General features: G+C 39.5%; 1 protein-coding gene across 3 annotated transcripts in view; it reads right to left on the reverse strand.

Moving 5' to 3' along the window:
- Positions 1-27,746, reverse strand: part of LOC142743191 (complement receptor type 1-like) — a 228,807-nt gene that overhangs the window by 91,579 nt on the left and 109,482 nt on the right. For all 3 annotated transcript variants that reach the window (XM_075853687.1, XM_075853689.1, XM_075853688.1), the window contains 6 exons: positions 27,513-27,592; positions 25,454-25,633; positions 18,847-19,026; positions 18,488-18,676; positions 13,051-13,147; positions 6,450-6,526 (listed from right to left, as the gene is read on the reverse strand). In XM_075853687.1, coding sequence (XP_075709802.1) covers positions 6,450-6,526; positions 13,051-13,147; positions 18,488-18,676; positions 18,847-19,026; positions 25,454-25,633; positions 27,513-27,592 — 803 coding nt within the window. The remainder of the gene's footprint in view (positions 1-6,449; positions 6,527-13,050; positions 13,148-18,487; positions 18,677-18,846; positions 19,027-25,453; positions 25,634-27,512; positions 27,593-27,746) is intronic.

The following is a 27,746-nucleotide window of genomic DNA, read 5'->3' on the forward strand; positions in this document are numbered from 1 at the left end:
AAAAGTAAAACACAAACACACAAATGAATATAAACGTTTTTAATAAAGCACTAACATCTTTAACATATAAAAAAATAATTTGTGATGACACTGTTCCTTTAAGGCTCAGAGCCCATTTTTCAAATCTGACATATTTCACTTTATGTGGTAATAACGTCGGAATGCTTAAACCTACCCAAGCGATTCTGAGATTGTTTTCTAGAGACACATTGGGCTTCATGTTCGTGGTAAAATTTGGTCGATATATTCAGTGTTTATTGGTGAAAAATTCCAAAATTTAGAGAAAATGTTGAAAAAATTGCATTTTTCAGAATTGAAATGCATCTGCTTGTAAAACAGATGGTTATACCACCCAAAATAGTTACTAGTTCACATTTCCCATATGTCTACTTTAGATTGGCATCGTTTTTTGAACATTATTTTATTTTTCTTGGACGTTACAAGGCTTAGAACCTAAACAGCAATTTCTCATATTTTTAAGAAAATTTCAAAAGCCTTTTTTTTAAGGTACCTCTTGAGTTCTGAAGTGGCTTTGTGGGGCCTATGTATTAGAAACCCTGATAAAACACCCCATTTTAAAAACTAGACCCCTCAAAGTATTCAAAACAGCATTTAGAAAGTTTTTTTTAACCCTTCAGGCATTTCACAGGAATTAAAGCAAAGTGGAGGTGAAATTTGCAAATTTAATTTTTCTTGCTGAATTTCAATTTTATTCATATTTTTTCTGTAACACAGAAGGTTTTACCAGAGAAACACTACTAAATATGTATTGTCCAGATTCTGCAGTTTTTAGAAATGTCCCACATGTGGCCCTACTGCACTCGTGGACTAAAACACCAGCCCTAGAAGCAAAGAAGCACCTAGTGCATTTTAAGTCCTCTTTTTTTATTAGAATATATTTTAGGCAGCATGCCAGGTTTGAAGAGGTGTTGAGGTGCCAAAACAGTAGGAATCCCCCAATAGTGACCCAATTTTGGAAACTACACCCCTCAAGGAATTCATTTATGGTTGTTGTTACCATTTTGACCGCACAGTTTTTTCACAGCACGTATTTGAATTGGGCTGTGAAATGAAAAAAATGTCATTTTTTCCAATAAAATGTCATTTGTGATCAAAATTTCTTATTTTCACAGGGAAAAAAATACCCCATTTTGTTGCCCAATTTGTCCTTAGTGTGGCAATACCCCATTTGTGGTGATAAACTGCCGTTTGGGCCCATGGGAGGGCTCAGAAGGAAAGGAGCACTATATGTTTGTTGGAGTCCAGATTTTGCTGGATTGGTTTTCGGGTGCCATGTCGCATTTGCAGAGCCTCAGAGGTATCAAAGCAATGGAAACCCACCAAAAGTGACCCCATTTTGGAAACTACACCCCTCAAGGAATTCATTTATGGTTGTTGTTAGCATTTTGACCACACAGTTTTTTCACAGCACCTATTTCAATTGGGCTGTGACATTAAAAAAATGACATTTTTTCCAATAAGATGTAATTTTTTATCAAAATGTCTTATTTTCACAGGGAACAAAATACTCAATTTTGTTGCCCAATTTCTCCTGAGTGCAGCAATACCCTATTTGTGGCAATAAACTGCCGTTTGGGCCCATGGGAGGCCTCAGAAGGGAAGTAGCGCTGTGTGTTCTTTGGAGTACAGATTTTGCTGGTTTGGTTTTCGGGTGCCATGTCGCATTTGCAGAGCCCCAGAGGTATCAAAGCAACGGAAACCCATCAGAAGTGACCACATTTTGGAAACTATACCCCTCAAGGAATTCATTTATGGGTAATGTGACCTTTTAGACCCCATAGTTTCTTCACAGAACTTATTTGAATTGGGCTGGGAATGAAAACAAAATTATTTTTTTCAAATAATATATAGTTTTGGCTGAAAATTTCTTATTTTCACAAGAAACAAAATACCCCATTCTGTTGCCCAATTTGTTCTGAGTGCCGCAATACCCCATTTGTTGTGATAAACTGCCGTTTGGGCCCATGGGAGGGCTCAGAAGGAAAGGACCACCATTTGGCCTACTGGGGATTTTCTAGTGCGAAGTCATGTATGCAGAAGCACCTGAGGTACCAGTACAGTTGAAACCCGCAAGAAGTGACCCCATTTTAATAACTACACCCTTAAGGCATTCATCTAGAGGTGTAGTGAGCATTTTGACCAGAGACCTACACCCCATAAACTGTAATGTGGGTTCTCCCGGGTATGGCAATACCCTACATGTGGCTGTTATCAGCTGCCTGGACACACAGCAGGGCTCAGAGGGGAAAGACGAGGGGGGATAAGCTGTGCATCAGGGTAAGTAAAATTGGGGTAAATTATAAACCAAGGGATGTATGATAAATTTTAAAACTGACTTTCATACAGAGCTCGGGTTATTCGGGACACGTGTCACATTGATATATTGTGTCATCCCTTATAGCAGACTTTGCACCTCTTTTGACTTTTTCCCTTCTTGCCAGTTTGGGGAACTTCTCCTGGAAAGTGTTGCCACCTTGGTACGATGCGTGTGGCCCCGCTTCCAGAAGTACTAGGTGCCCCGCCTTCTTGGTCCCTAAAGATTAGTTTCTTGATAATCACCTCTTGAAATTCCAGGAAAGTTCCCGTCTGGCCTGCACATCGACGTAGCACGTACGCATTGTACAATGCCATCTGTATGATGTGCCCGGCCAGCTTCTTATACCACACCGCATGGCGCTGTAGGGCTTCAGGATTTGATCTTACAAGTCCATCCCTCCCATGTACCTATTGTAGTCCAGGATGCAGTCTGGTTTGGGGGTGGCCTTTCCTTCATATAGCCTAAACCTGTAGGTATACCCTGAGGCCCTCTCGCACAGCTTATACATCTTCACGCCATACCTTGCCCTCTTACCCGGCAGGTACTCGCGGAATTGAACCCTCCCTTTAAAATGTACCAGGGACTCATCAATAGAAATACACTTCTCGGGGGTGAATGCTTGGGAAAACCGGGCACTGGAACGGTCTAATAGGGGTCTCCGTTTATACAAACTGTCAAAACTGGGGTCAGCTCGGGGTGGGCACGGCTCATTATCAGTATAATGTAAGAAGCGAAGTATTGCCTCATTTATTTATTTTTTTAGGTTCCAGTTCAGTTCTGAAGTTGCTTTGAGGGGCCCATATATTAGAAACCCCTATCAAATACGCCATTTTAGAAACTAGACCCCTCTAAGTATTCATAACAGCATTTAGAAAGTTTATGAACCCTTTAGGTGTTTCACAGAAATTTAGAGCAAAGTAGAGGTGAAATTTACATATTTTTTTTTGTCAGAAAATCCTCTTTATACCATTTTTTTATAACACAAAAGGATTTATCAGAGAAACACAACTTAATACGTATTGCCCAGATTCTGCCGTTTTGAGAAATATCCCACATGTGGCCCTAGTGCGGTAATGGACTGAAGCACTGGCCTCCGAAGCAAAGGAGCACCTAGTGGATTTTGAAGCCTCTTTTTTATTAGGCACCATGTCCGGTTTGAAGAGGTCTTGTGGTGCCAAAACATCGGGAACCCTCCAAAAGTGACCCCAATTTGGAAACTACACCCCTTGAGGAATGCATTGTAGTTTTCTTGGGGTGCATGCGGCTTTTTGATCAGTTTTTATTCTATTTTTAGGTGGCGTGGTGACTAATAAACAGCAATTCTACCGTGCGCTATAAATGACATATTCACTTTATTCTGCGGGGCGATACGATTACGGCGATACCAGATGTTTATAGTTTTTTTTATGTCTTATGGCGTTTGCACAATAAAATACGTTTTGTAAACAATCATTTACTTTTTGTGTTACCTTATTCTAAGAGCCATAACGTTTTTATTTTTCAATCAATAAAGCCGTGCGAGGACTTATTTTTTGCGTAACGAACTGTAGTTTCGATCAGTACCATTTTTCGGTAAATGCGACTTTTTGATCTCTTTTTATTCCATTTTTTGGGAGGTGAAGTGACCAAACAATTGTGATTGTGTTTCTGTTTATTATTATTTTCCTTTACGGCGTTCACCGTGCGGGATAAATAACGAAATAATTTTGTAGTTCAGGCCGTTACGGACGCAGCGATACCAATTATGTATAGTTTATTTGTTTGTTTATATATTTTTATTAATAATAAAGGACTGATAAGGGAAAAAGGGGGATTTTTACTTTTAATACTTTTAAAACTTTTATTTTCTTATTTTTACACAACTTCTTTTAACTTTTTTTTTACTGTATTACTTTGTCCCACTAGGGGACTTGAGGGCAGGAGGCCCTGATCGCAATTCTAATACACTGCACTACATGCGTAGTGCAGTGTATTAGAACTGTCAGCTACTCACTGACAGCAAGCATAGTGGGTCCTGACGTTGTCAGGACCCACTAGGCTTCCGTCTATGGCATAGCCGGACGCCATTGTTTGGTGTCCGGTTGCCATAGTCACCATGGCAGCTTAATCCCTAAAAAGCTGCGATCTCTATAGAACGCGGCTTTTAAGGGGTTAATCAGCGGGGACACAGCGATCGGTCCCCGCTGTAGGAGCTGTGACAGCTGCTGATCAAGACAGCAGCTGTCACAGCTCCTGTATGTGTCTGGAGGACGGCCGAAACGGCCGTTACTCCCGAGACGTACTATTCCGTCATGGAGCGCGAACGATACAGCTGCCATGACGTAATAGTACGTCCAGGAGCGGGAAGGGGTTAATAAATAAATCATTTGTTAAAATTAGTAAATCACTAGCTTTTTATATATCCCTTTTCCTTAAAATGATTGTCCACCCTTGAACACTATTTTGTTTTTTTAATCTTAATAGGTCAAAAATTCAGAGCTGACCAATTATTTTTATATATCTTCATAAGCATTAGAGGTCCATTTTTCTAATATAGGGTTCCATATACCATTCATAGACATAATAATAACATTCTGGCTACCTGGAGCCACCAATAGTGGGCGCTTATGAACTTACTGCATACATGTTGCTAAACTCCCTTAGCGAAAACTGTCAAACGAAAAAAGGAGAAAAAAAACCAGGATAAAACAGGCGACACCAATGGGTTAAAAAGAGCGGAGGGATCATAAGGTCATAAAAGAGCATTTATTCCACGTACAATGTGTTTCAAAGTCGTTCTGACCTTTTCATCAGGTACATACTGGTGTTATCACAATACCAGAATTTAAACAGTAACCCAACCCATATTCCTGGCGAAATAACGAAAGTGACATGATGATGTCACAGAGAAAACGAATCAAACTAAAAAGACTAAAATTCAACATAGGTTGCATTTGTAACTGTAGGCGAAACCTATTCCAACAAGACTATTCTTAAAAGATAAAAAAATATATATTATATCTAAAATTGGGTTAACCAATTATACACCTGGTTAGCGAATTTTCCTCCCACACAGGTGACAAGTATAATATTGAAAATGTAAAATTTGAAATAAGATCACATCCATTGTTTTAACAGGAAAGTGGGTTGGATTTTTGTTTAAATTCTGGTATTGTGATAACACCTGTTTGTACCTGATGAAAAGGTGAGAACGTCTTTGAAATGCGTTGTACAAGGAATAAATGCTCTTTTATAATATTATGATCCCTCCACTCTTTTTTAACCCTCTGGTGGTGCCCGTTTTATCCTGCTTTTTTCGTTGGATTTTTCAATTTGGTCTCAGACACGCGGTCTGCAGGTGGAGCAGCAACCATGCTAATTGGAGGACTGGCGTTACACAAAACGTGCATCCCAGAGTTGTGCCTGCTCATTGCACGACTCGATTTGGTAAATGCGGCTCCGTCCGTTTAGAGGATCATTGTTATCCATTGTTTTATACACTTTGCACTATGGTGCGCTTTCCATTTTATTTGTTCCAGCCAGAACTGTATCACTTAATTCAGACCTCTAACACTTATAAAATATATATATATATATCAGAATGTTGAACCAAAAAACAACAGTGTTTTAAAAGATGGGCATATTCTTTAAAGGGCCTGTCTGGTTACAGCACATTAATGTTATTTTTTGTATAATTAAAGTTATATACGATTTTCCAATATACTTTTTGTTATTTCTACTAAACAGTTTTCAAGATCACGGCTTGCAGTCATTCAGTAGAAACTTTCATTATTTACTTCCAGTGGATAAGATTATGTCCATAATCATGGGATGAACACACAGGTGCTGGGATCGTTGGAATACACAGCTCTAAAAAAACACATACTGTCACGAGCTGTGCACCTGTGTGTCCATCACATGACCATGGACGTAATTGTATCAACTGGAAGTAAATAATGAATGTACCTACTGAATAACAACAAGGATAGATCTTAAAAACCCTGAGGAATTAATACAGAAAGTATATTGAAAAATGATATAACTTTTAATTATACATAAAATAACATTAATTTGCTGAAACCGGACAACCCCTTTGTGCACGATATTAAAAGATAATGATTTAGAACTGTACCTTCACATTCAGGAATAGGCAAACTCCAAGATCGATCTGACAGACAGGTTCTGAAGTTGAAGCGTTTCATTTTGTACCTAAAAATAATAATAAAGAAACACTCTCCATTTGTAAAGTATTGTTAGAAACAGTTACATTTACTGATGAAAGGCTAAGCTGTTCCCGCGTGATCACCTGCTGGAGGACGGCTGTGATTCCAATATGAGGACGAGGTTATAACTACACTTAACATGGAAGAGAGTAGATTTATCACAAATTCCAAATAAGAGAATAGAGATTAACAGCATAAATCGTTATTAGTAAAGGCCCAAAATAAAAATCTTTTTTAAAATCCTAAATATGTAATGGGTGGTCAGCAAACAATATGTCAGGAAGGAAAGATTCTTCTTTTATCACCTCTTTGTTTTCAAGGGAGAATTATTGCTGATTTGAAGAATATGCTTTTCTTATATTATCAAAAACTGTATGAAACTCAACAGAAATTCACTGGGGGGGTGGTGGGGGGGGGTTGGATAAGACGTTTTCTGGAGGGGGTTGATCTTCCCTGTCTGTCAAGAGAAATTGCCACATTGCTTGAGACCCCAGTCACTTTGGAGAAAATAAGGTCGGTCATTAAAGGTAGAAAGTCTAGAAGGTCTAAAGTCTCTGGGGGTAGATGGACTACCAGCCGAGGTATATAAGTAGTATTTAGATACATTATGTCCTTACCATTCTGCAGGTTTTTAACAACGCATTTGTGAATGGCATTCTACCTGAATCAAAGTATAAGACATCAATTGTAGTTATTTTAAAACAAGGTAAAAATGCTGCTAAAGTTGAGTCTTATAAAATTACTTTGATTAATGTGGATATTAAATTCCTGGCTACACAGATTTTCTAAGGTTAATTTGGAAATTATTATTCAAAAATACCAGGTCTACAACTATGAATTCTTCTAGATTTCTGAACCTTTAAGGGGGCCAGCGGACACTCGATGGGTCAAGAGCATTCGGTTGTATCAAATGGGGTTTCCTCAATCGGGTCTTCGTGAAGTATTGTTTTGGACCAAGCCTTAGGAGGTGGATAGTGCTATTCTACAATAAACCCAGACCCTATGTATCTGTTAGCCTTCATTGACATCTGCATTCTTAATGAAGGCATGGATGCATAAAGACACATTCTACTCCCTTTGAGTTTTTATGTAGCTTTAGTGAAGTCTATTTTGCTCTCAAGCTGCCATATATATCATGCTTATTAGTCCTATTTTTTATTAAATTCCTAAAAATTTAATTCTATAAATTATATCTTTGGGGAAATAATCTGGAATGGAAAGAAAGCCCAGATCAGTATTAAAAAATTACAAGGAGATGTAAGTGACAGGGTTTTGCAGTCCCCGATCCACGTCTGATCCAAGTTAGTTAATTAAAAGGTTGGGGTATTAAAAAAACGACAAATAAAAATATTCAAATGATACAATTTATGACATCAGAAGAGGACATGCTAGCTGCGTTGGAGGCAAATCGGATGTTGGATTCCAATCAACCATCATGCGTTATGATATAGAAAAATCTGGAACTGGTTAGGGGCGGTCATACCACCTGTGCAGCCAGTTCAGCTGCACAGGGGCCCATGGGAGAGTGGAGCCAAGCCAGAGAGCTGCATCTATATTAACCCCTTAAGGACATGGACTAGTTTGCACATTCAGGGCGCAGCCTCAATTTTAAAATCTGACATGTTTCACTTAATGTGGTAATAACTTTGGAATGCTTTTACCTATCCAAGCGATTCTGAGACTGTTTTCTCATGACACATTATACTTTAAGTTAGTGGTAAAATTTTATTGATACATTCGGTATTTTATTATGAAAAAACACCACAATTTAGTGAAAAACTGCAAAAATTTGCATTTTTCTATATTTAAATGTATCTGCTTGTAAAACCGATAGTAATACCACTCAAAATAAATGCTAATTAACATTTCCCACATGTCTTTTTTAGATTGGCATCGATTTTTGTACATCCTTTTATTTTTCTAGGATGTTACAAGGCTTAGAACTTTAGCAGCAATTTCTCACATTTTCAAGAAAATTTCAAAAGGCTATTTTTTCATGGACCAATTCAGTTCTGAAGTGGTTTTGAGATCCCTATATATTACAAATCCCATATAAATCACCCCCATTTGAAAAACTGCACACCTCAAAGTATTCAAAACAGCATTTAGAAAGTTTCTTAACCCTAAGGCGTTTCACAAGAATTAAAGCAAAGTAGTCGAAATTTACATTTTTTTTTGCAGAAATTCATTTTTAATTCCTTTTTTCTGTAACACAAAAGGCTTTACAAGAGAAGCGAAACTCAATATTTATGTCACAAATTCTGCAGTTTTTAGAAATATCCCACTTGTGGCCCTAGTGTGCCAATGGACAGAAGCACAGGTCTCAGAAGCAAAGAAGCACCTAGTGGGTTTTGGGACCTTCTTTTTATGAGATAATGTTTTAGGCACCATGTCACAGGTTTGAAGAAGTCTTGGGGTGCCAAAACAAAAGATACACCCCAAAAATACCCCATTTTGGAAACTACACCCCACTAGGAATTAATCTAGGGATGTAGTGAGCATTTTGAACCCACAGGTGTTTCATAGATTTTATTAGAATTGAGCAGTGAAAATAAAAATATTTTTTTTCCAATAAGACGTAGATTTAGGTAAAATGTTTTCATTTTCTCAACAAATAAAATGAGAAAAAACACGCCAACATTTGTAAAGCAATTTCTCCTGAGTACGGCAATACCCCATATGTGGTCAAAAACTGCTGATTGGGCACACAGTAGGGCTTCTGGCATAGTTTATTTTTATTTTTTATATAGCGTTTACCACGCGTCATAAATTACGTTAACTTTTTTCTGCGGGTCAGTACGATTTCAAATTTATAGCACTTTTTGTGTTTTACAACTTTTTGCACAATAAAATTACTTTTGTAAAAAGAATGTATTTTTTCTGTCGCCATGTTGTGAGAGCCATAACTTTTTATTTTTTTCATCAATGTATGAGGGCTTGTTTTTTTTTGCGAGACTAGCTATTCTTGTAGGCAATGCTTTTTAGGTTTTGTTTTACGGCGTTCACTGCGCGGGATACAGAACATAATATTTTTCCGTTAGTTAGTATAGTTCAGGTCGTTACAGACGCGGCGATACCAAACATGTATGGTTTATTTATTTTCTTCAATAATAAATTACTTGATAAGGGAAAAAGGGCAATTGTGCTTTATTTTATTACTTCAAACTTATTTTAATTTTTACAACTTTTATTTAAACCTTTTTTTTTTTTTACACTTTTTTTAGTCCCACCAGGGGATTTGAAGGTCCAACTGTTTGATTGCTGTTACAATACATTTCACTAACTTTGTAGTGCAATGTATTAGAAGTTCTAATTTAGAACTGTCAGTTGTTTACGGACAGCAAGCCGATGAGGCTCTGCCTCCGGAGTAGCAGTCGGCATAGTAGCAGTCGGCATCGCATGGCAGGGCTGCAAATTTGCTACAAACCACTAAGATGCAGCATATAGCGGACTCCCACTGCTGATGCCGGCTCAGCTTCTGAGTCGGAAGCTGAGCCAGCGCCATCTTGCTATTAGTACCGGAAGCCTTTTAGGCCATGCCTCCTGAGCAGGGCATAAGAGGCTTCCATTGAGGGCAGACCGGGAGGCCAGTATTAGGCCACCGGTTGCCATTGCAAACACCGGCAACCCAGCGATCACTTTGCTGGGATGCCGATGGCTAAAAACCCCTCAGATGCTGCTATCTTTATTGAACGCAGCATCTGAGGGGTTAATTGGCCGGATCAGAGGCCAGGTCCAGTCCTGGCCGTTACGTTAGGGTTTCAGCTGTAATATACAGCTGCCACCCGGCGGTGATGGTGTGGGCTCAGCTCCTGAGCCCGCTCTATAACCGTGAAGTAGTGGTACTGCGCTTTGCGGGTACCCCAGCCCGACAGTTCCGTATATATATATGGAGGATTTCGGGAAAGGGTTAAAATGCTTTTTAAAAAAAAAAAAAAAAAAAAGTAATTCCTGTTTGTCACAAAGTAACGTTAAGGTGGACATGGCTGCTGACAGCATGTCAAAATAATTGCAATCATCAGGTTGTCTGCTTTCAGGAAATATATAGGATTTGGGGTGCACCCCCTTCTTAAGGTGTATAATCTGTACTTCACCTATTTTCAAATAGTTCACGTGTGGGAAGCGACATGTAATAAAGAATGTTTTGAGATTGGTTCAGAGGAATAATTTATAAAATTGTATAAAAGGGGGAAAAGAAAAGGGGTTACTTTGGTGTATAATGAGCTAAGTAGGTTTATGAAGAGAGATCGCCCAGTAGGGGTGGATTTATATGAAAAATTGGAGAAAAATTTGGGGAAGGATTACACAGTCACATGGATGGAGGTGATCAAAGGGCTTAATAGTGTGTCACTAAATTATTCACATTGATTCTCCCAATTTATGTTGGTACACTGCCTGTACTTCACTCCTAAACATCTGTATAGCATGGGATGTAGAGTGAATGACCCTTGTCCTAGTTGTAATATAGATCAGGCTGATCTCATTCTTGTGATGTGGTGATGCACAGAACTGCATCAATACTGTATATCTGTAATTGAAACTATTAAATCTATCTTAGATATGGCCTTGGAGAACTCTGAAGTCTTAATGTTTTTGGGAGATCCCTCACAAGTATTGGGGCTGAAGCAGGGGGATGATTGTGATCTTGTGATTCAGTTGTTATTTTTGGCAAGATTACAGCTCTTGAGGAAGTGGTTTGTAAAAAATCCTCCGGCAGTGATCGAATGGCAAAAGGAAGTATTTAGAGTGCTGCTTCATGAAAGATCATACCATGTCTCAAAAGGGAGGTATACATCTTTTTGTAATAGCTGGAGACGTTGGATTGACCAACTGGATACCAGGGACAAAGTTATTGCCCTAAAGCCTCAGGTTTGATATTTGTATTTTTTTTTCTCTCCTTATCTTCTTTGGCACCAGGAAAGGGATGGGCGGGGGGGGTATTGTATTTTTTTTATGATTGAATCATGTTAATGAAAAATAAAAGAATTAAATAAAAAATATAATTTTATTTTTTGTTTTGTTTTAAAAAGGTGTATAATCCCTGTATTTTATAAATTACTTTAAAAAAAGAATCTTAAGACCAGATTTTTGGTTTCTTCAATTCTAGTGTTTTTATGAAGATGTGCAAGTAGACATAGGCATAAATGGTATGTTTGAACTTATATTGAAATTTTATTTTTGGGATGCGTTGTGAATCAAATTCAATTTGAATACATTTTTTATGAAAAATTGCATAAAGACACAATATTGCCTGAGGTTATAAAGTTCTGAGCAGCATTTTGATCATGTGTCAGGGGTCTATTTTCTAAAAAAAATATAGGTATGGTGGGTTAGTAGGATTTTTTTTTTGTAATTTAGGTTGTATTTGTACATGTCAAAAGTGTGAAAATTGGCCTGGCTTTCAGGGGTGCAGAATGACCAAAACCCCCTCGAAGCAAAAAGGTTAAAAGTCCAGGAGACGTTGACAGAACATATCAGGTGAAGCGGGACAATGAAGAGCATAAGAGACCTTAGTATCTACAGCGTTTGCAGCATTTGTTGCAATTTAAAGGAGCACTCCACTTATTTTTTTTTTATTGCACCCTCCATTTGCACATTGGTGTTTCAGTGGGTTGCTATGTGCAAAAATACTTACCCATCCCCGCATCTTGTCTTTTTCGCGACCAGCGCCGCTCACGTGATCTTCCCTCTGACTTGACTGGAGTCGCTGTGCTTTTGAATAAACCAGAACTCGGGCTCTCAATGCCAGAACGAGGCTCCATAGGAATGCATAGGGATCCTTACTTCCGGTTTTCTGAAAAGCAGCTTTTCCAGACCAGGTCAGAATGAAGATCACGCGAGCGGCGCTGGACCCGAAAAACGAGAAGATGCGAGGATCGGTAAGTATGTATACACACAACACCCCACTGAAACACCAATGTGCAAATGGAGGGTGCAACAAAAAAAATTAAGTGGAGTGCTTCTTTAAGGATTTTTTTGAATTACAGGAAAATATTTTTGTTCAGGTTTACAATAAACCTTGGCAAAAACCATGGCAGAAAATGCAGCAGAAATATACATGATGTAACATATATACAGTTTAGGCATGAAGGCAGACAAGACCAAACTGGGTATCCAAACAGATATCGGGAGAAGAACTTTATTTTATGTTATTTCACTTTTTCACATATTTTGTGTTGATTGGTAGCACTCCGTACTCTTTACAACGCTCAGGCAAAACGGTATTGTACTTTCCTCCTTCACAAGCACCGTTTGGAATAATCAGTAGAAAGGGGGGGGGGGGGGGTTAAAGTGTTTTTCCAATTTTATTTAATTTTTTTGTATTCATTGTATAGTAAAAGTTTGAAGTTTGGAAACATTCTAATATACTTTGTGTAGTAATTTTTCCCCATTTCAAGATTTCTGCTTGCTCTCAGTGAATGTAACCATTCACGTTTACATTCAGGGGCTGGAAACCAGTCCTGATCATTAATCAAAAAACATTAATGTAAAATAATTGATTTTACTCACCCAGTTTCACAAGCATACGTTATACGACTCCCAAACGAGTACAACCCAGAAATAATTCTTCCATGAGGCACAATTTCTGGTTCTACACAAGTTATTACTGAGTAAGAGAAAACAGATTAAAAAAAACTGAACCTAAACCATTTGATTTTACAGTGCAGACATTTATGTAGCAGTATGACATTTCCATACACAAAATAAAACACTGTACCTGGGGTATCTATAAGGGCAGGGAATAAGAGGGAGAGTGGAATAAATCGCTGCCATACCCCTGTGACATCGGCTTATGTCACACGGCTGAATTTCATACAATGTGTATGGTCTGATTAAAGGGGTTTTCCGGTATCGATTTAAAATTTTTATTTTAAGATATTTCTGTTATGTCTGGTTTAACAATGCTGCCCAGCTTGATTTTTCTATTCATTTTACTCATTGTAAGGGGATGTTCACACGCAGCAGCAAAATACGTCTGAAATTACGGAGCTGTTTTCGCCTGAAACCAGCTCCTGATTTTCAGACTTTTTTAACAACTCGCGTTTTCCACAGCGTATTTTACAGACGTTATTGGAGCGAGTCAATGAAAAACAGCTCTAAAAACGTCCCAAGAAGTGACATGCACTTCTTTGACGCGGGCGTCTTTTTACACGCCGTCATTTGACAGCGACGCGTAAAATTACACCTCGTGGGAACAGAACATCGTAAAAAAATGTTTGTAGGCATAATGGAGCCGTTTTTCTCAGGCGTAAATCGAGGCATAAAACGCCCGAATTACATCTGAAAACAGTGCGTGTGAACATACTCTTAGTGCGCTGTGGCTGATCTGTGTTTACATCAGGTACTACCGCTACTCACCCGTTTCCTGTACTCTCATAGCTTACAAATCCCACAATGCCTGGCGCAAAGGGGGAATTCAGCATAGGCTGGGGGACCATAAGCCACGCAGGAGCTGTGAGAGTGGAGGATTGAGCCTGCATGGTAAACACGGTTTGTGTATCAACCACGCATGCCCAGCGACGGAGGAGGTAGGGCATCCGGTCTACCCCTTCCCACAGTGTACAGTGACGTCAGGAATGACGTGTCAGTACACTGAGCCCACCGGAAAAGGGAGGTGATGGCTCAGGTACGGGGCAGCGGCAGAAGTGCAGATTTACTGTGGACGACGCATCACGCATGCGAGATACGGCATTAGGAACAACTATGGAAACGCAAGTATATTACAAACTGCATTGATTTTAGATGTTTAGTTAACTAGGAATTAGTTAATTGGTCCTGGAAAACCCCTTTAAAGTATTCCTCCAATTGTGATCTTCTGCCTGACCCGACATCGGAAATGAAGAGACACTACTGCATGCTGGGCGGCAATGTTGCCTTGGTTACCGTATTACTCCCGGAGTGTGCACAAGGGCTTTTAATTAGCATTAAAGGGTATGTAAACCTTTCAGCTGAATTTTATTTATTTTTTAAATAAAACAATGTTTTAGATGTCTCTGATCCAGCTAATAACCATCACATTTAAGTTCATGAATTTAGATTTGATTGATAACAGGTTGATCCTGCGTGTCAGAGACACACAAGAACCGCTCCAGCCGAGCCGTCAGTCCTGCTGACCCGACAGATTCGGCTATGACTGCAAGATACAGCTTCTATGCATACAGGATACAAAGAAGCTGTATCTCAAAAAGTAAAAACATTTTTTTTAAATAAAAACCTATTGCTTAAAATCATATAATACAGTACACTTTTATTTTTTAAAAAATTTAATTTAATTTCAAAGGTTTTCATAGCCTTTAAAGAGGCTCTGTCACCAGCTTATAACTGCCCTACTACCTAATCTAATAGGCACTTTAATGTAGATAAGTAATGTGTTGTTTTTTTTGTTTTTTTTTTAAACTTTTATTTTTAAGTTATGAGCATTTTAAGTGTTATGCAAATTTGTTCTTAATGCCCAAGTGGGCGTTTTTTTATTTTTCACCAAGTGGGCATTGTAAAGAGAAGAGTATGACGCTGACCAATCAACATCATATACTTCTCTTAACTACCCCAACTTGGTCAAGTGTAAAAAAAACGCCAACTTGGGCATTAAGAACAAATTTGCATAACACTTAAAATGCTCATAAGTTTGTCAAAAAGAAACATTTTTTTTTTTTAAAACAACACATTACCATTGGGTAGAAGATAGGGCAGTTATAAACTGGTGACAGAGCCTTTAAGAATCTAATTTTTTTTTTCAGTGTAAAAGAAATAAATGCCATACATAAAATATCAGAATGTGTGTGTTCTTATTATAGGACAGGTTACAAGACTTCTGCTGCTGATCCTTAAATAATCAGTTTGTCCATTGTTTCTTGCACAGTTTTTGCTTAGGTACACAACAAGATTAGGGTATTAGTTGTATCCTGAAATTTACAGCAGTTTTTCCCCACTTCAGGTTCCATCTCTAACACTATAAGGACGTGGTGGGAAGAGTGCCCAGCTCTGAACTACTCCTATTACCCGACGTAAAGCACTTTTGTGCCATTTGCAGAAAACTGGTGTAGAAAAGTTGATCAATTCCCCCCGTAGTGTTTTCTGCAGCCACCACTAGGGATAGCTCAGTGCTTAGAAATTTTTACAGCTTTCATTGAGTCCAATGGTACCCGTCTAAATTCATATGCACGGAGCTCCCCCTAGTGTTGGCTGCAAGCAAGTTTTAGCATGTTTTATGTAAAAGAAAGGAAGGGATTTAGGGCGGTGTTTGGAAGATTTATCAATGTATACCAGTTGTCTGTGGTGTTCAGCCTGAGCACTATAAATATGAAGCACATGTTCCACTTTTTTTTTTTAACATAAAGATCGTGTAAAGTTTGGCGAGGCTTCAGAGTCTTGTGGAGAGCGACATGTTTATTTTCTGCATATAAAAGTGTTGCTAAAGGTATGACCAGAATTTTTAGCTTAAAGGCTATGTACACATTTGAGGGCATTTTTATTTTTTAATATATAGACTAGTGTTTAGTGTAACTTTGAAATTAGTCTTTATGAAAAAAAAAAACTTTACTTTTTGAGATACAGCTGTTCTGTAGTCTATATACAGAGCAGCTGTATAGTTCGCTTTGCACTGAATCCATCAGTTCTGTGGACCTGACAGGTTCAGTGTCGGCGGGTCCTGAGTGTCTCTCACATGCAGGATCCACCTGTAAACGATCACATCTAAGTTCATAACTTAGATGTGATTGATTATAGGACCTGCCAACACTGAACCCGTCAAGTCTGCGGGACTGACGTATTCAGTGAAAAGCGAGCCATACAGCTGTTCTTTATAGAGAATACTGAACAGCTGTATCTCCAAAAGTAAACACACTGACTAATCTATTTATTAAAAAAAAAAAAAAAATGCCGTCAAAGGTGTACATAGCCTTTGAGGAATTCCTTGAGGAATTAATCTGGGGGTATAGTTGCCATTTTAACCTCACAGTTTTTTTTGGTGGATTGATTAGAATTGGGACGTGAAAATGAAAAAATTAAATTTTGTCCAATAAAATGTAGTTTTAGCTCAAAATTTTTAATTTCCACAAGGAAAAAAGGTATAATAAGGTCCAAACATTTGTAAAGCAATTTCTCCAGAGTAATGCAATACCCCATATGTGGTTATGAACTGCTGATTTGGCACACAACAGGGCTTAGAAGAGAAGGAGCACCATTTGGCTTTTGGAATGCAAATTTTGCTGGATTGTTTTTTTGGGCGCCATGTTGCATTTGCAGAGCCCCTGAGGTACCAGTACAGTGGAAACCCCTGAGATGTAACTCCATTTGGAAAAATATACCCCTTGAGGAATTAATCTAGGGGTATAGTTAGCATTTTGACCCCACAGGTTTTTTGCTGAATTGATTAGAATTGGACCATGAAAATTAAAAATTTAATTTGTTTCCAATAAGATGTTGTTTTTAGCTCCACATTTTTCATTTTCATAAGAAATAAAGGAAAAAAAAATCACGCCAACATTTCAAAAGAAATTTCTCATAAGTACGGCAACACCCCATACGTGATCATAAACTGCTGTTTGGGCACACGATAGGGCTCAGTAGGGAGAGAGCGCCATTTGGCGTTTAGAACGCAGATTTTGCTTGATTGGTTTCAGGATGCCATGTCGCATTTGCAAAGCTCCTTATGTACTTTTTTTATTTGTGGTTCATGGAGCTGTATAAGGGTTTTTTTGTTTTTTTTTTGCGGGACAAGCTGTCATTTTTCATAGTACCATTTTGGGACATATGTGACTTCTTGATCACTATTTATTATATTTTTTGGAAGTGAGATGACCAAAAAACAGCAATTCTGGAATTGTGTATTATTCTTTTTGTTTTTTTCGGGGGTTCACCTTTGCGCCAAATTACATGTCGACTTTATTTTGCGGGTCGATAAGATTACGGTGATAACAAATTTATATAGTTTTTATATATTACAGCCTTTGCACAATAAAATACTTTTTTTTTTAAATCAAGCTGTTTTTTGGGCTTGTTTTTTGCGGGATGGGAAGTAGTTTTTATTGGTACCATTAAGATGGCGCGAACGCTATTGACTGCAGCATCTTGAACGTTAATCAGTCAGGTTTTCTTTTATGGACTTTTATATATACTGCAACAAATAAATCTTTGGATTTTATTCGGATATTTGCTTGGTACTGGATTTGTGTTTTCTTCTGAACCAAAGGGCACTACAATATAATGAGACAGTACACATTGAGATTTATCTCACTTTTCCTGATTTCTGTCATCTCACCTCAGGGCTGGATTGAATTGTCAGTTAACAACTTTAGGTTGAACCACATACCGACGACTGTATATATGTCAGGAAGGGGTTCCCGCAAACCATTATGCTGCGAGGCGGAGCCCTCGTCATAACCAGCAGGTGTCATCTGTATATTACAGCTGACACTCTGCGGTAACAGCCAAGATTTGAGTTTGCTTCAATCCGATCAGCCTGACTTAAAGGGAACCGGTCAGGTTGTTTATGCTGCCCAGGCTGATTTCAGCGGTCTGTCACTTCGTCTGTAGAGTACTTTTTATGTACTCACATAGTGAACGTTTGCAGCCCGATGCAGAGCACTGTGGGCAAGGAGTCGGCGTACATGCAAAAGCGCCGTACGGCAAACTTCCTGGCTACCACGCTCCGCATCGTGCTGCAACGTTCACTGTGTAAGTATACAGAAAGCAATCCACAGAAAGACAAAAGTGACAGACCGCTGAAATCTACGTTTCTGTCACTACTTTATGCCACCCTCGGCCACTTGATAGGTTCCCTTTATGGGCTTTGGACAGCTTTGGTCTAATGGATTAGCAGAACTTTCTCTATAAAATGCTGCCTTTAAATAGAGAAGAATTTTCTGGTGATAGATCTGTTTAAGCTTCATTTACATAACATTTTATAAACCTTTGCATACATAGTAATAGATAAATGTATACATACGTTTACAGAACTTCAGAGGAGAGGACCATTTTTGCAACTTTAAACACGTGACTGTATTCACTGCACCAGGAACAGGTTCATAGCCTAGTTTACATTTGTACTCCAATGTAGTGCCTTCAAGGAGATTTATATTAGCAGTAGGATCCACCAGTTCCGCAAATGTGAAGTGAGGAGCAGAACGGCAAATACCTTAAAAAGAGGTCATGACTAACATGTAAATACTCGACAATCAATAATAATCAGCATTTCCAAACTAGAATATATCCAATAACACTGATGGCTGGCGGCTACATGCATATCTGCCATCTACCATTTAATGTGTATTTGTATAATATACTTTTAAAGTTTTGAGTACTTACCAAGGCACTTTGGCAGCTCAGGTTCCCATTTACTATTTTGATTACATGTCACTGTATCAGATCCAATCAGTTTGTGGTGTGGCCAGCACCTAAATCTCACAATATAATTCAGATTGTATGGGCCTGTAACTCCTGACGTTTTTAAAGCATTGTCCACATTTGGATTAGGACACACAACAACTGAGAATAAATAGAAAAAATATACGGTAAATATTTTTTAAAATACTTTTGCTTATAGAAGCACTCCCATGAAAATGTTTATTGCTTTGTCCGTTTGTAATCGGCATCTTGCACATGTATATGCCATTTTATTTGCTCACCAAGCGTCTAGTTTTCAAAACACAGGCTCCATTTGGCTCCCCCGTGCGGTCGCGTGATCTCTAATCTGGCTGGCCGAGTCACACAGCGTCTCATGTGTGGACCGGAAACCAGTTTCTCTATGTAAATCTATGAGACTCAGAATGTGAATCTCATAGCCGTACAAAGAAAAACTGGCTTCCCCTGTGTCTTGAAGACTAGAAGCTCAGTGAGCAAATAAATAGCATATACATGTACAAGATGCCCATTACAAACGGGCAAAGCAATAAAACTTTTCATCGGAGTGCTTCTTTAAAAGGGGTTATCTAGCACCAGAAAATGTTATTCCACTCACAAAATATCATAACATTGAGTGACTTGGGGCTTATTCAAACAAGCAAGTCCATTTTGCGTCCGCAAAAAAACAGACCGTATTTCACACATTTCCGTTCTGTGTAGTATCATGGTGCTTTCCGTATGGCATTAGTGTTTCTGTTTTGTTTTTTTCTCATCATTTCTTTAGCAACTGGTGCGAGAAAAACACGGACAGCAGACAGATATCGTCCGTGTGCTGTCCGTGTTTTTCATGCACCCATTGACTTCAATGGGCAACATGGTCCGCAAAAACTGACCAAAATAGGACATGCAGTGAGTTTCATTCAACGGACACGCTCTGCATGAAACCATGGACGTGTGAATAGCCCCATTGAATTGCATAGGTCCGTGTGATGTCCTTTTTTTTTAACGGACAACACATAAACGTAAAATGCCGACACAGGCCCACGTGTCCGAGAGTGCTCTCTTTCTCCCTTGTATCAGCGCATTATCAAATCATGTGACCGCATGGGGTCTAGAAGTGGGACGATGTAGAAAAAGCCAGACCCATATTTCCAGAGACACTGTTTCGGCGTCTCATTTCCCAGCAATAGTGTTACACTGGAGTGCGGTGAGTAATGCGAAAATATGTTTATATGCAGGCAGAGTGCATTTAGCAATGTATTAGTTTGATTAAATGCATTTGTGTTTTTTTTTTGTTTTTTTTAATCTTTTATGACCTCGGGATAACCCCTTCCATACATGCCAATATAGTTTTAATTTTCACAGGATAGTCACTTGAACCAGATTGCAAAAGGACCAGGGTTTATGGTAAATATCATTAGAATGGGCATAAATGGGGCTAAAAATGTCCTGCAGTTTGGGATGCAAATATTTGTAAATATGTTCTAGTCTAACATTTATTTATAAAGCAATTGTTCCTAATGGTTTTAATAGACAACATGATATTGTTCTTTTTCGCAGTATGTGATGGTTCTCATTTTAAAACTAATATGTGAATAATAAAAATAGAAGCCTGTGGCAGGGATAATTCTCTCAATTTTCACTTTACAGGGCGGTCCAGGAGCATTTGTAAGGATACCCAATTTAATATTGTCACTCAGGTAAAAAGAAACACAGTTTATGAATATCTGTATACCAACCAGGCTAAGTTACCAACCAAGTGTGAACAGCCTTTCTACCAACCATAAGCGGGGCTGTATTTAGAGTTATTGCTGCCCTAGGAACTTTTAGTGGTGAATCCCCCCATAACTCCCGAACCTACGGAAACAGCATAGCTTTCTGACGTTGTGGCTCCAGCGCTGGACCCGGGAAAGACTAGTATAATTGCTTTGTTTTTTATGTCACTATATTTTTTTGGGTGTTTGTTTTTCTACAGGTTCGGTTATTGGACTACTGATTCGAGGACTACTTCGATGATGTTTTTTTTTTATTCTCAACAAAATGGTTAACGAGGGTTGTGTATTTGTTTTTTATTTCAATAGAATATTTTTTCTATGTCTCTGTTTTTTTTTAAACTTTATTAATACTGCCTTAGTAATGGCCACTGTCTGATTGACAGATTGCCAAGGCGTGGCTTAGTGCTAGCTGGTGAAAAGGCTAACACTAACCCCCCATTATTACCACGATATCCACCGCCATCCATGGTACCGGGAAGAGTCTGGTACGATCCAGTGCGGGGGAAGGATCCAGGGTGGGAAAGGCCACGGTTTTTGGGTTTTCCCAGTCTAGTAATACCAGCCAGCGGTGCCCCAGTACCCGCCCGTCATTACATATATTTGGGTACTGGATCGTACCCAGCTCTTCCCAGTAACCCTGGTGGCAGTGGGTATCTGGGTAATAATGGAGGTTAGTGTTAGCCTTTTCACTGGCTAACACTAAGCCCCGTCTTAGTAATGGACGCTGTTAATTAGACAGCAGCCATTACTAAAGCAGTAGTAATACAGTTAATAGAAACATACACACATACACACATACAGAAACTATTCTATAGGAATAACAAAAAAAACAACCCTCGTTAACCATTTTTTGACACAAAAGTATTTAACATTGCATATTGTTTCTGGCTAACACTGTATTACACTATTTTTTGCAGTTGTGATAAAATTTAACCGCGGCCAATCTACCCGATTCTGGCCGCAGTGCTTGATATTCAGGGTCTCCCAGATGGCTCCCACCATGATGATGTGGCTCCCCATTTTGCTCAGGCCCTATGGTTCTTTCCAGACTATCCCAGTTCATGGCTCAGTCTTTGAAGTGTTTGCCTTCCCAAATTGCAAATGAGCTCAGGGGTCCTCCTTCCTGCCCTTTGCATAGTACTCTGTCTACTTCTCACAGTAGATCCCATAAGCAGGTAGGGCTGCCTTGGATAGGCCTCATTCCTTGTCGAACTCTTTCCAGGGAGATCCTGTTGCAGTCTTCAATGATGATGTTGCCTCCAATGTGGATCAGTCTCTTTCCTCCCATGTGTCTTCGGACTCAGATTTAGTCAAAACAGGAATTGTATTTGTCAGATGCTATGCAGGAGTTGAATGCATGCTATAAGAGACACCTTGCATGCAACGGACATATACGCTTCTCAGGAGGAAGCAGCCTTACAGCGCCAGCACAAAATGTTTTCCAAACCATAGCATATTGAGAAGTTATTAATCAAGTAGTAGAAATATCTGGACAGACATCTTGTTGTTTCTAAGTGCACAAATGCCTTATTTCCTTTTCAGGAAAATTCGGTCTCATTGTGGTTTTTGTCTCCTTCTATGCATCTGCTTGTTGATTTATCAAGGAGCACTACTATTCCTCTGGCTGAGGCGGCTTCTCTCAGTGACCCTCCTTACAACAAGATTGTTTTTCTGGCTGCAGGTCTCGCTCTGCGTCCGGCTTTTGCACCGCCTGGGTGAACATGGCAGCATTTTAGCGGGAGCGCCACAGCAGGACTTAACTGAATTCACTTCTCAGGTTATCCATGCTTAAAAGTTTTTTTTTAAGGCAGCTCATTTCAATGCCGGTGCTTCTGTTAATTTTATTGCCATCCGATGCTCGGTTTGGTTGAAATCTTGATCAAGCTTCCTAGAGGGCCATGATTGGCTTTCCCTTCATAAGTGGCAGACTTTTTGGTAAACAACGGGATGAGATCATTTCTGAGGCTACAGGCTACCTCACAGTGCGTGGCCTATTCTCTACGATCGTACCATTTTTGCTCCTTTCCCAACGTTTCTTAGCTGAGATAATTTTTTTTCAGACCAGACAGGAAGACGGTAAAAACGAACAACTCCAGACGGCTATCTTTCAAGCCTAGACCAGCTTGGCAGCTGCTGCCCAGGTCCCAGAGGCCCCCCTGCAACAAGACACCTTCAGCACGAAGGTGTCTCCACACTCACAGTGAATATCTGAGTGGGGAGACAACTTCTTTTCATTCAGGAAACCTGGCTCGCTTATGTGACAAAACCTGGGTTCCAGAGTATTGAATGCTTCCTCTTGGAAGATTCTCTCTTTTTACTCCTCCTTGCGCTCCTGATCGAGCTTTTGCTTTTTTCCAGTCTGTTCATTCCCTTCTCTGCAGAAGGTTATTGTTCCAGTTCCTCAGCTGTAATGATTTTGAGGGTCCTAGACTTGAAGAAGTTGAACCGCTTCATTCGCGTTCGACATTTTCACGTGGAATTCTTAAGGTCGCCATTGCATTACTGGAACAAGGAAAATTATTTTTTCTTATCGACATTTGAGATGCATATCTCCATATCCCCATCGTAAGGACCCACTAATGTATCCTTTTTTTTCGCAGTGGGTTCTATACATTTCCAATTTGTCGTTCTCCCTTTGGACTTGCCAAAAGTGTATTCACCAAGGTCCTGGTGACTCCCATGGCATTTCCATGCTCCAGGGAAGTAGCTGTCATCCATTACCTGGATGATATCTTGGTGAAGGCAGCCTCCAGAGAGGACACCCTTCACAGCATCCAGATCTCTGTGGACTCTTTGAGAAGATTCAGATGGATCATCAACGTGGAAAAATCCTTATTGGTCCTAACTCATAGCATGGTGTTTTTAGGAATGATACTCAAAACCAGGATATCCAGAATCTTTCTTCTGGTGGACAAGGTAGCCTTAATTTGATCTGAGGTGACTCTTCTTTGCCAGCACACTCTTTATCTATCCATTTTTGCATGGAAGTATTGGGCGGAATGGTGTCAACCTTTAAGGCCGTAAAATATGCACAATTTCACTCCAGGTCCCTCCAGAGGGCAATCCTTTTACTTGGGACAAGATTCAGAAGTCATTGGACAGGTTGATTCTCCTGTACTCTCGGGTCCATCAGGAGTTGCAATGTTGGGAGATCTCACCGACCATCTCGATGGGTCAGTCTTTTCCATCTCCAGGGATAGCAGTCTGTCTTGGTGGGGTTCAGTTTTCAGTCCTCACACAGTTCAGGGAACTTCTTCACAGGAAGAAATGTTCTTGCAGATCAACCTGTCGGAATTGAGGGCAATTCTCCCTCTCCCGTTGGACTCTTTTTCCACAGTGTCGGCTGGTCAGGATCCAGACTGACAACACCGCGGTTGCTTACCTGAACCACCGTGGTGGCACCAGATGTCAGGTGACCTATGTTGGTATTCGCTCAGATCATACTGTGGGCAGAGCAACATATTCCAGCACGGTTAGCCATCCACATACCAGGAGTAGTCATTGGTCCGCAGATTTTTTTTTTCAGCCAAGAAAGACTAGATCCGGGAGAGAATTCTCGCTTTACCTAAGGGTATTTTATCAACTGTGCCAGAAGTGGAGCTACCCGGATGTAGATCTATTTGTGTCCAGTCTCAACCACGATGTTCCAACCTATGCGGCCAGGGCATGGGATCCCAGGACCAGTACAGTCGACGGGCTGGTCACTCCACTTCCATCCACTTACACCCTTGCTGAGAATGCTAAAAGGAAAGGCATTCCCATGATTCCGGTTACTCTAGACTGCCCCCTGATGGGCCTGGTACACAGATCTAATCGACCTTCTCATGGACATGCCATGGCGTCTTCCGCTTATTCACAACCTTCTTTCTCAATGTCCACTATTTCTCCCCACTTTACCTCAGATGCATTTGAAGGCGTGGCTGTTGAAGTCGAGTTAACATATGAAGTCTGAACTCTACCCTGGTTTAATCTCCACCAGATCTCCTCCACTCACAATATTAGCATTGCTGAGAGAGCCTGCATGCAGACACGACCTTCTGTTAACTTCACAGGGTAGAAAATTGTGACAGAATCTCTTAAAGCCTTAAAATTGAAATTATAATAGTCATCTATCAATGTGTGATTTGTGAGGGGCCTAAGGATAGACCATCAATTTATATCTTGGTGAATTTCAATGACTGATTTAAAGTTTATCATTGCACCAGGATCTGGATGAAATGCCATATGCATTTTACTGATTAAACCAGCAATACCAGGGGGTAGTGGGTGAAATATCATTTCTATTTAACCTAAAATTGTCTTCTTAGTCGGCTCTGTAGCTTCAGTATTCAGTTTTTGAGTGTTCCCACACCGTATGCAAATGAGCATAAAAGAGTCATATCTTTGTTTGAAAAGAGTCAAATCTTTGTTTGAAAAGAGTCATATCTTCATTCCTCAAGTCTTTCCGAGTTTACCCCGCCTCTTTACTTTTAAATGACAGCTCCTCGCCTTCCCCCAGCAGATAAAATCCCGCACTTGTGCATTGATGTCCTCTTCTGGGTGAGCGTACAACGGGACACCGAATTATTACGATAAAAGGCGCAACATGTTTACAGACCGTTATTTACAGTCCGAGGAGGAGTTTAGGAGACGGGATAACGGCAATGAAATTTTGATAGCAGCGGCCAGTAAGGGATAAGTAAAGTTCAATAGGTGAAATGCTGGTGACGGATTCCCTTTAAGTCAGTTATCCCACATATTATAATCTATTTCTAAGTATTTTCTAAAATAAAAATAATTGTAAAAACATGTCTAACCTTTGCACTCTGGGGCGTTAGAACTCCACTTTCCTTCCTCTGTACATGCAATATTCTGTTCACCTATAAGCGCTAGATTTCCATTGCACTTATATGAAACAGAATCAAGATAGGTATAGTCTTCTTTTTCTGGATAATAACGTCCATTTTCTATAACAGGTGGAGAGGCACAGGACAGTACTAAAATAGATACAGTAAAAGAAAAATGTGGATTACAACTCTTGATCCAGAAAAAGGCTCACACACTATGTAGCTGAGAGCCTCTTTATGGCACCATATTACAAAGATATAATACCCTAGCCTAGAATCAATGCTTGTAGCGTATACCTATCTAACACAAAGTCCGATGGCTTAGTCCACAATTTTTTTTCTGTCGGAATCCACAGAATCAGATTAAAAAGCCTGTAAACTGAGGTACAGTAGTAAAATTCAATGGGTCGTGTACAAATCAGAAGTTGTATGGAGCTGTAATATGCCTGTGTGCATAAGCCCTTAGACTTTGCAGCGGTTTTTGCCATGAACTTTTGTGAAAATTACAGGAATTTTCCTGACATTTTTCAAAAAACCACTGCAAAATTAGATTGTGTGAACACAGCCCAAAAGAGGAGATCATAAGTGTGGTAACAGACTTTAACCCATTGGCGCATAATCACGTACATGCACGGCACAGAATGCAGCCATTAGCGCATTCCGCCGTGCATGTATGTGAAGGAGATCGTGCGGGCACAGAAGCTGTGCCCGTATGATCGCTGCTGGAACCCAGCTGTGACTGACAGCCGGGCTCCTGCTGCAATGGCTAGGATTGGAGAAACCTCCAATCCTGGCCGTTTAACACCTTAAATGCTGCGATTTATAGCGACTGCAACATTTAATTTGTTTGACAAAGGAAGGGAGCTCCCTCTGTCACCGATCGGTGGCCCGCGAATTCAATCGCCGAACGCTGATGGGTTGCCATGGCAGCCGGGGCCTAACAAACGCCCCCAGGCCTGCGCTGGCTGCATGCCTATTAGGCCGTGCCAGAGGCATGGCCTAATAGATTGCTTGTCAGATTCACACTGACAGGCAATAATGCTTTGGTATACTAAGTATAGCAAAGCATTATATAAGCGATCAAAAGATCGCATGGTAAAGTCCCCTAGTGGTACTAATAAAAAAAAAAAGAATTAATAGTTAAATAAAGTTAATTTAAAAAAAAAAAAAAGATTACAGTAAAAATTTTCATAAAACCACTTTTTTTTCCATAAAAAGTGGTTTCATTTACTAGAAGTGCAAAAAAAAACACACACATATATGGTATCGCCGCGATCGTAACGACCCAAGTAATAAAGTTAACTCATTAATTAAACTGCCGAGTGAACGCTACGGCTCTTGAAATGCGGAAATGGAAAAACAAATAATTTTTGTTTAAAAGTGTTTTAGTTGTGCAAAAGTAGTAAAACATAAAAAAACAATACATATTTGGTATCGCCGTAATCGTACTGACCCATAGAGTAAAGTTAACATGTTATTTACACCCCATAGTAAACTACGTAAATTTGAAATGTGAAAAACCATGCTGCAATAGCGGTTTTTATTTCAATTCCTTCCCTAAAAAAATTAATAAAAGATAAACAATATAATATATTCACACAAAACTTGTGAAATTGAAAAACACAACTTGTCCCGCAAAAAACAAGCCTGCATATGGCTATATCGACATAAAAAAAAAAAAGTTATGACCCTTGGAAGGCGGGGAGAAAAAAACTAAAAAGAATGCTTGGTGCTTGAGGCCGAAATAGACCTGGTCCTGAAGGGGTTAAGGGAAGCAGACATAAAGAGGACATGTTAAAGAGATTTTTTGAGATTCGGGTGAATTTCCACTGTAATCTGTGCCTGTATTAGGATGATAAATCCCATTTCAAATATATTTGCCATTTTGAAAAACCCTCCTTCCAACACGATGGCCCCTGCTTTCGCTGCTTGATGTACCGCACCCTTTTCTATGCATCAGTTTTCTAAAATTGTCCTAACTTTTCTCTTTTAATACCAAATGTTGATTACCTTTTTGTTTATTGATTACCTGTGCATTCAGGGAGAACATTACTCCATTGTCCATTTGCCTGACAATCTCTGTAATTCCTTTTTGATGTCATTATATATCTGGGGGAAAAAAGAACAGTAAACAGATTTAGTCTCCATGTGTCCTGCAGGCCATGATCGCAGTTACTAAGCAATGACCAGGACATAATAATAAGTACTAAAATTATCATTCAAAGAGTTTCAGATGCTTTGTTTACTTTGTTTTTTTTCTAGA

This window comes from Rhinoderma darwinii, chromosome 2 (assembly GCF_050947455.1).
Source record: "Rhinoderma darwinii isolate aRhiDar2 chromosome 2, aRhiDar2.hap1, whole genome shotgun sequence".
Lineage (NCBI taxonomy): Eukaryota > Metazoa > Chordata > Amphibia > Anura > Rhinodermatidae > Rhinoderma > Rhinoderma darwinii.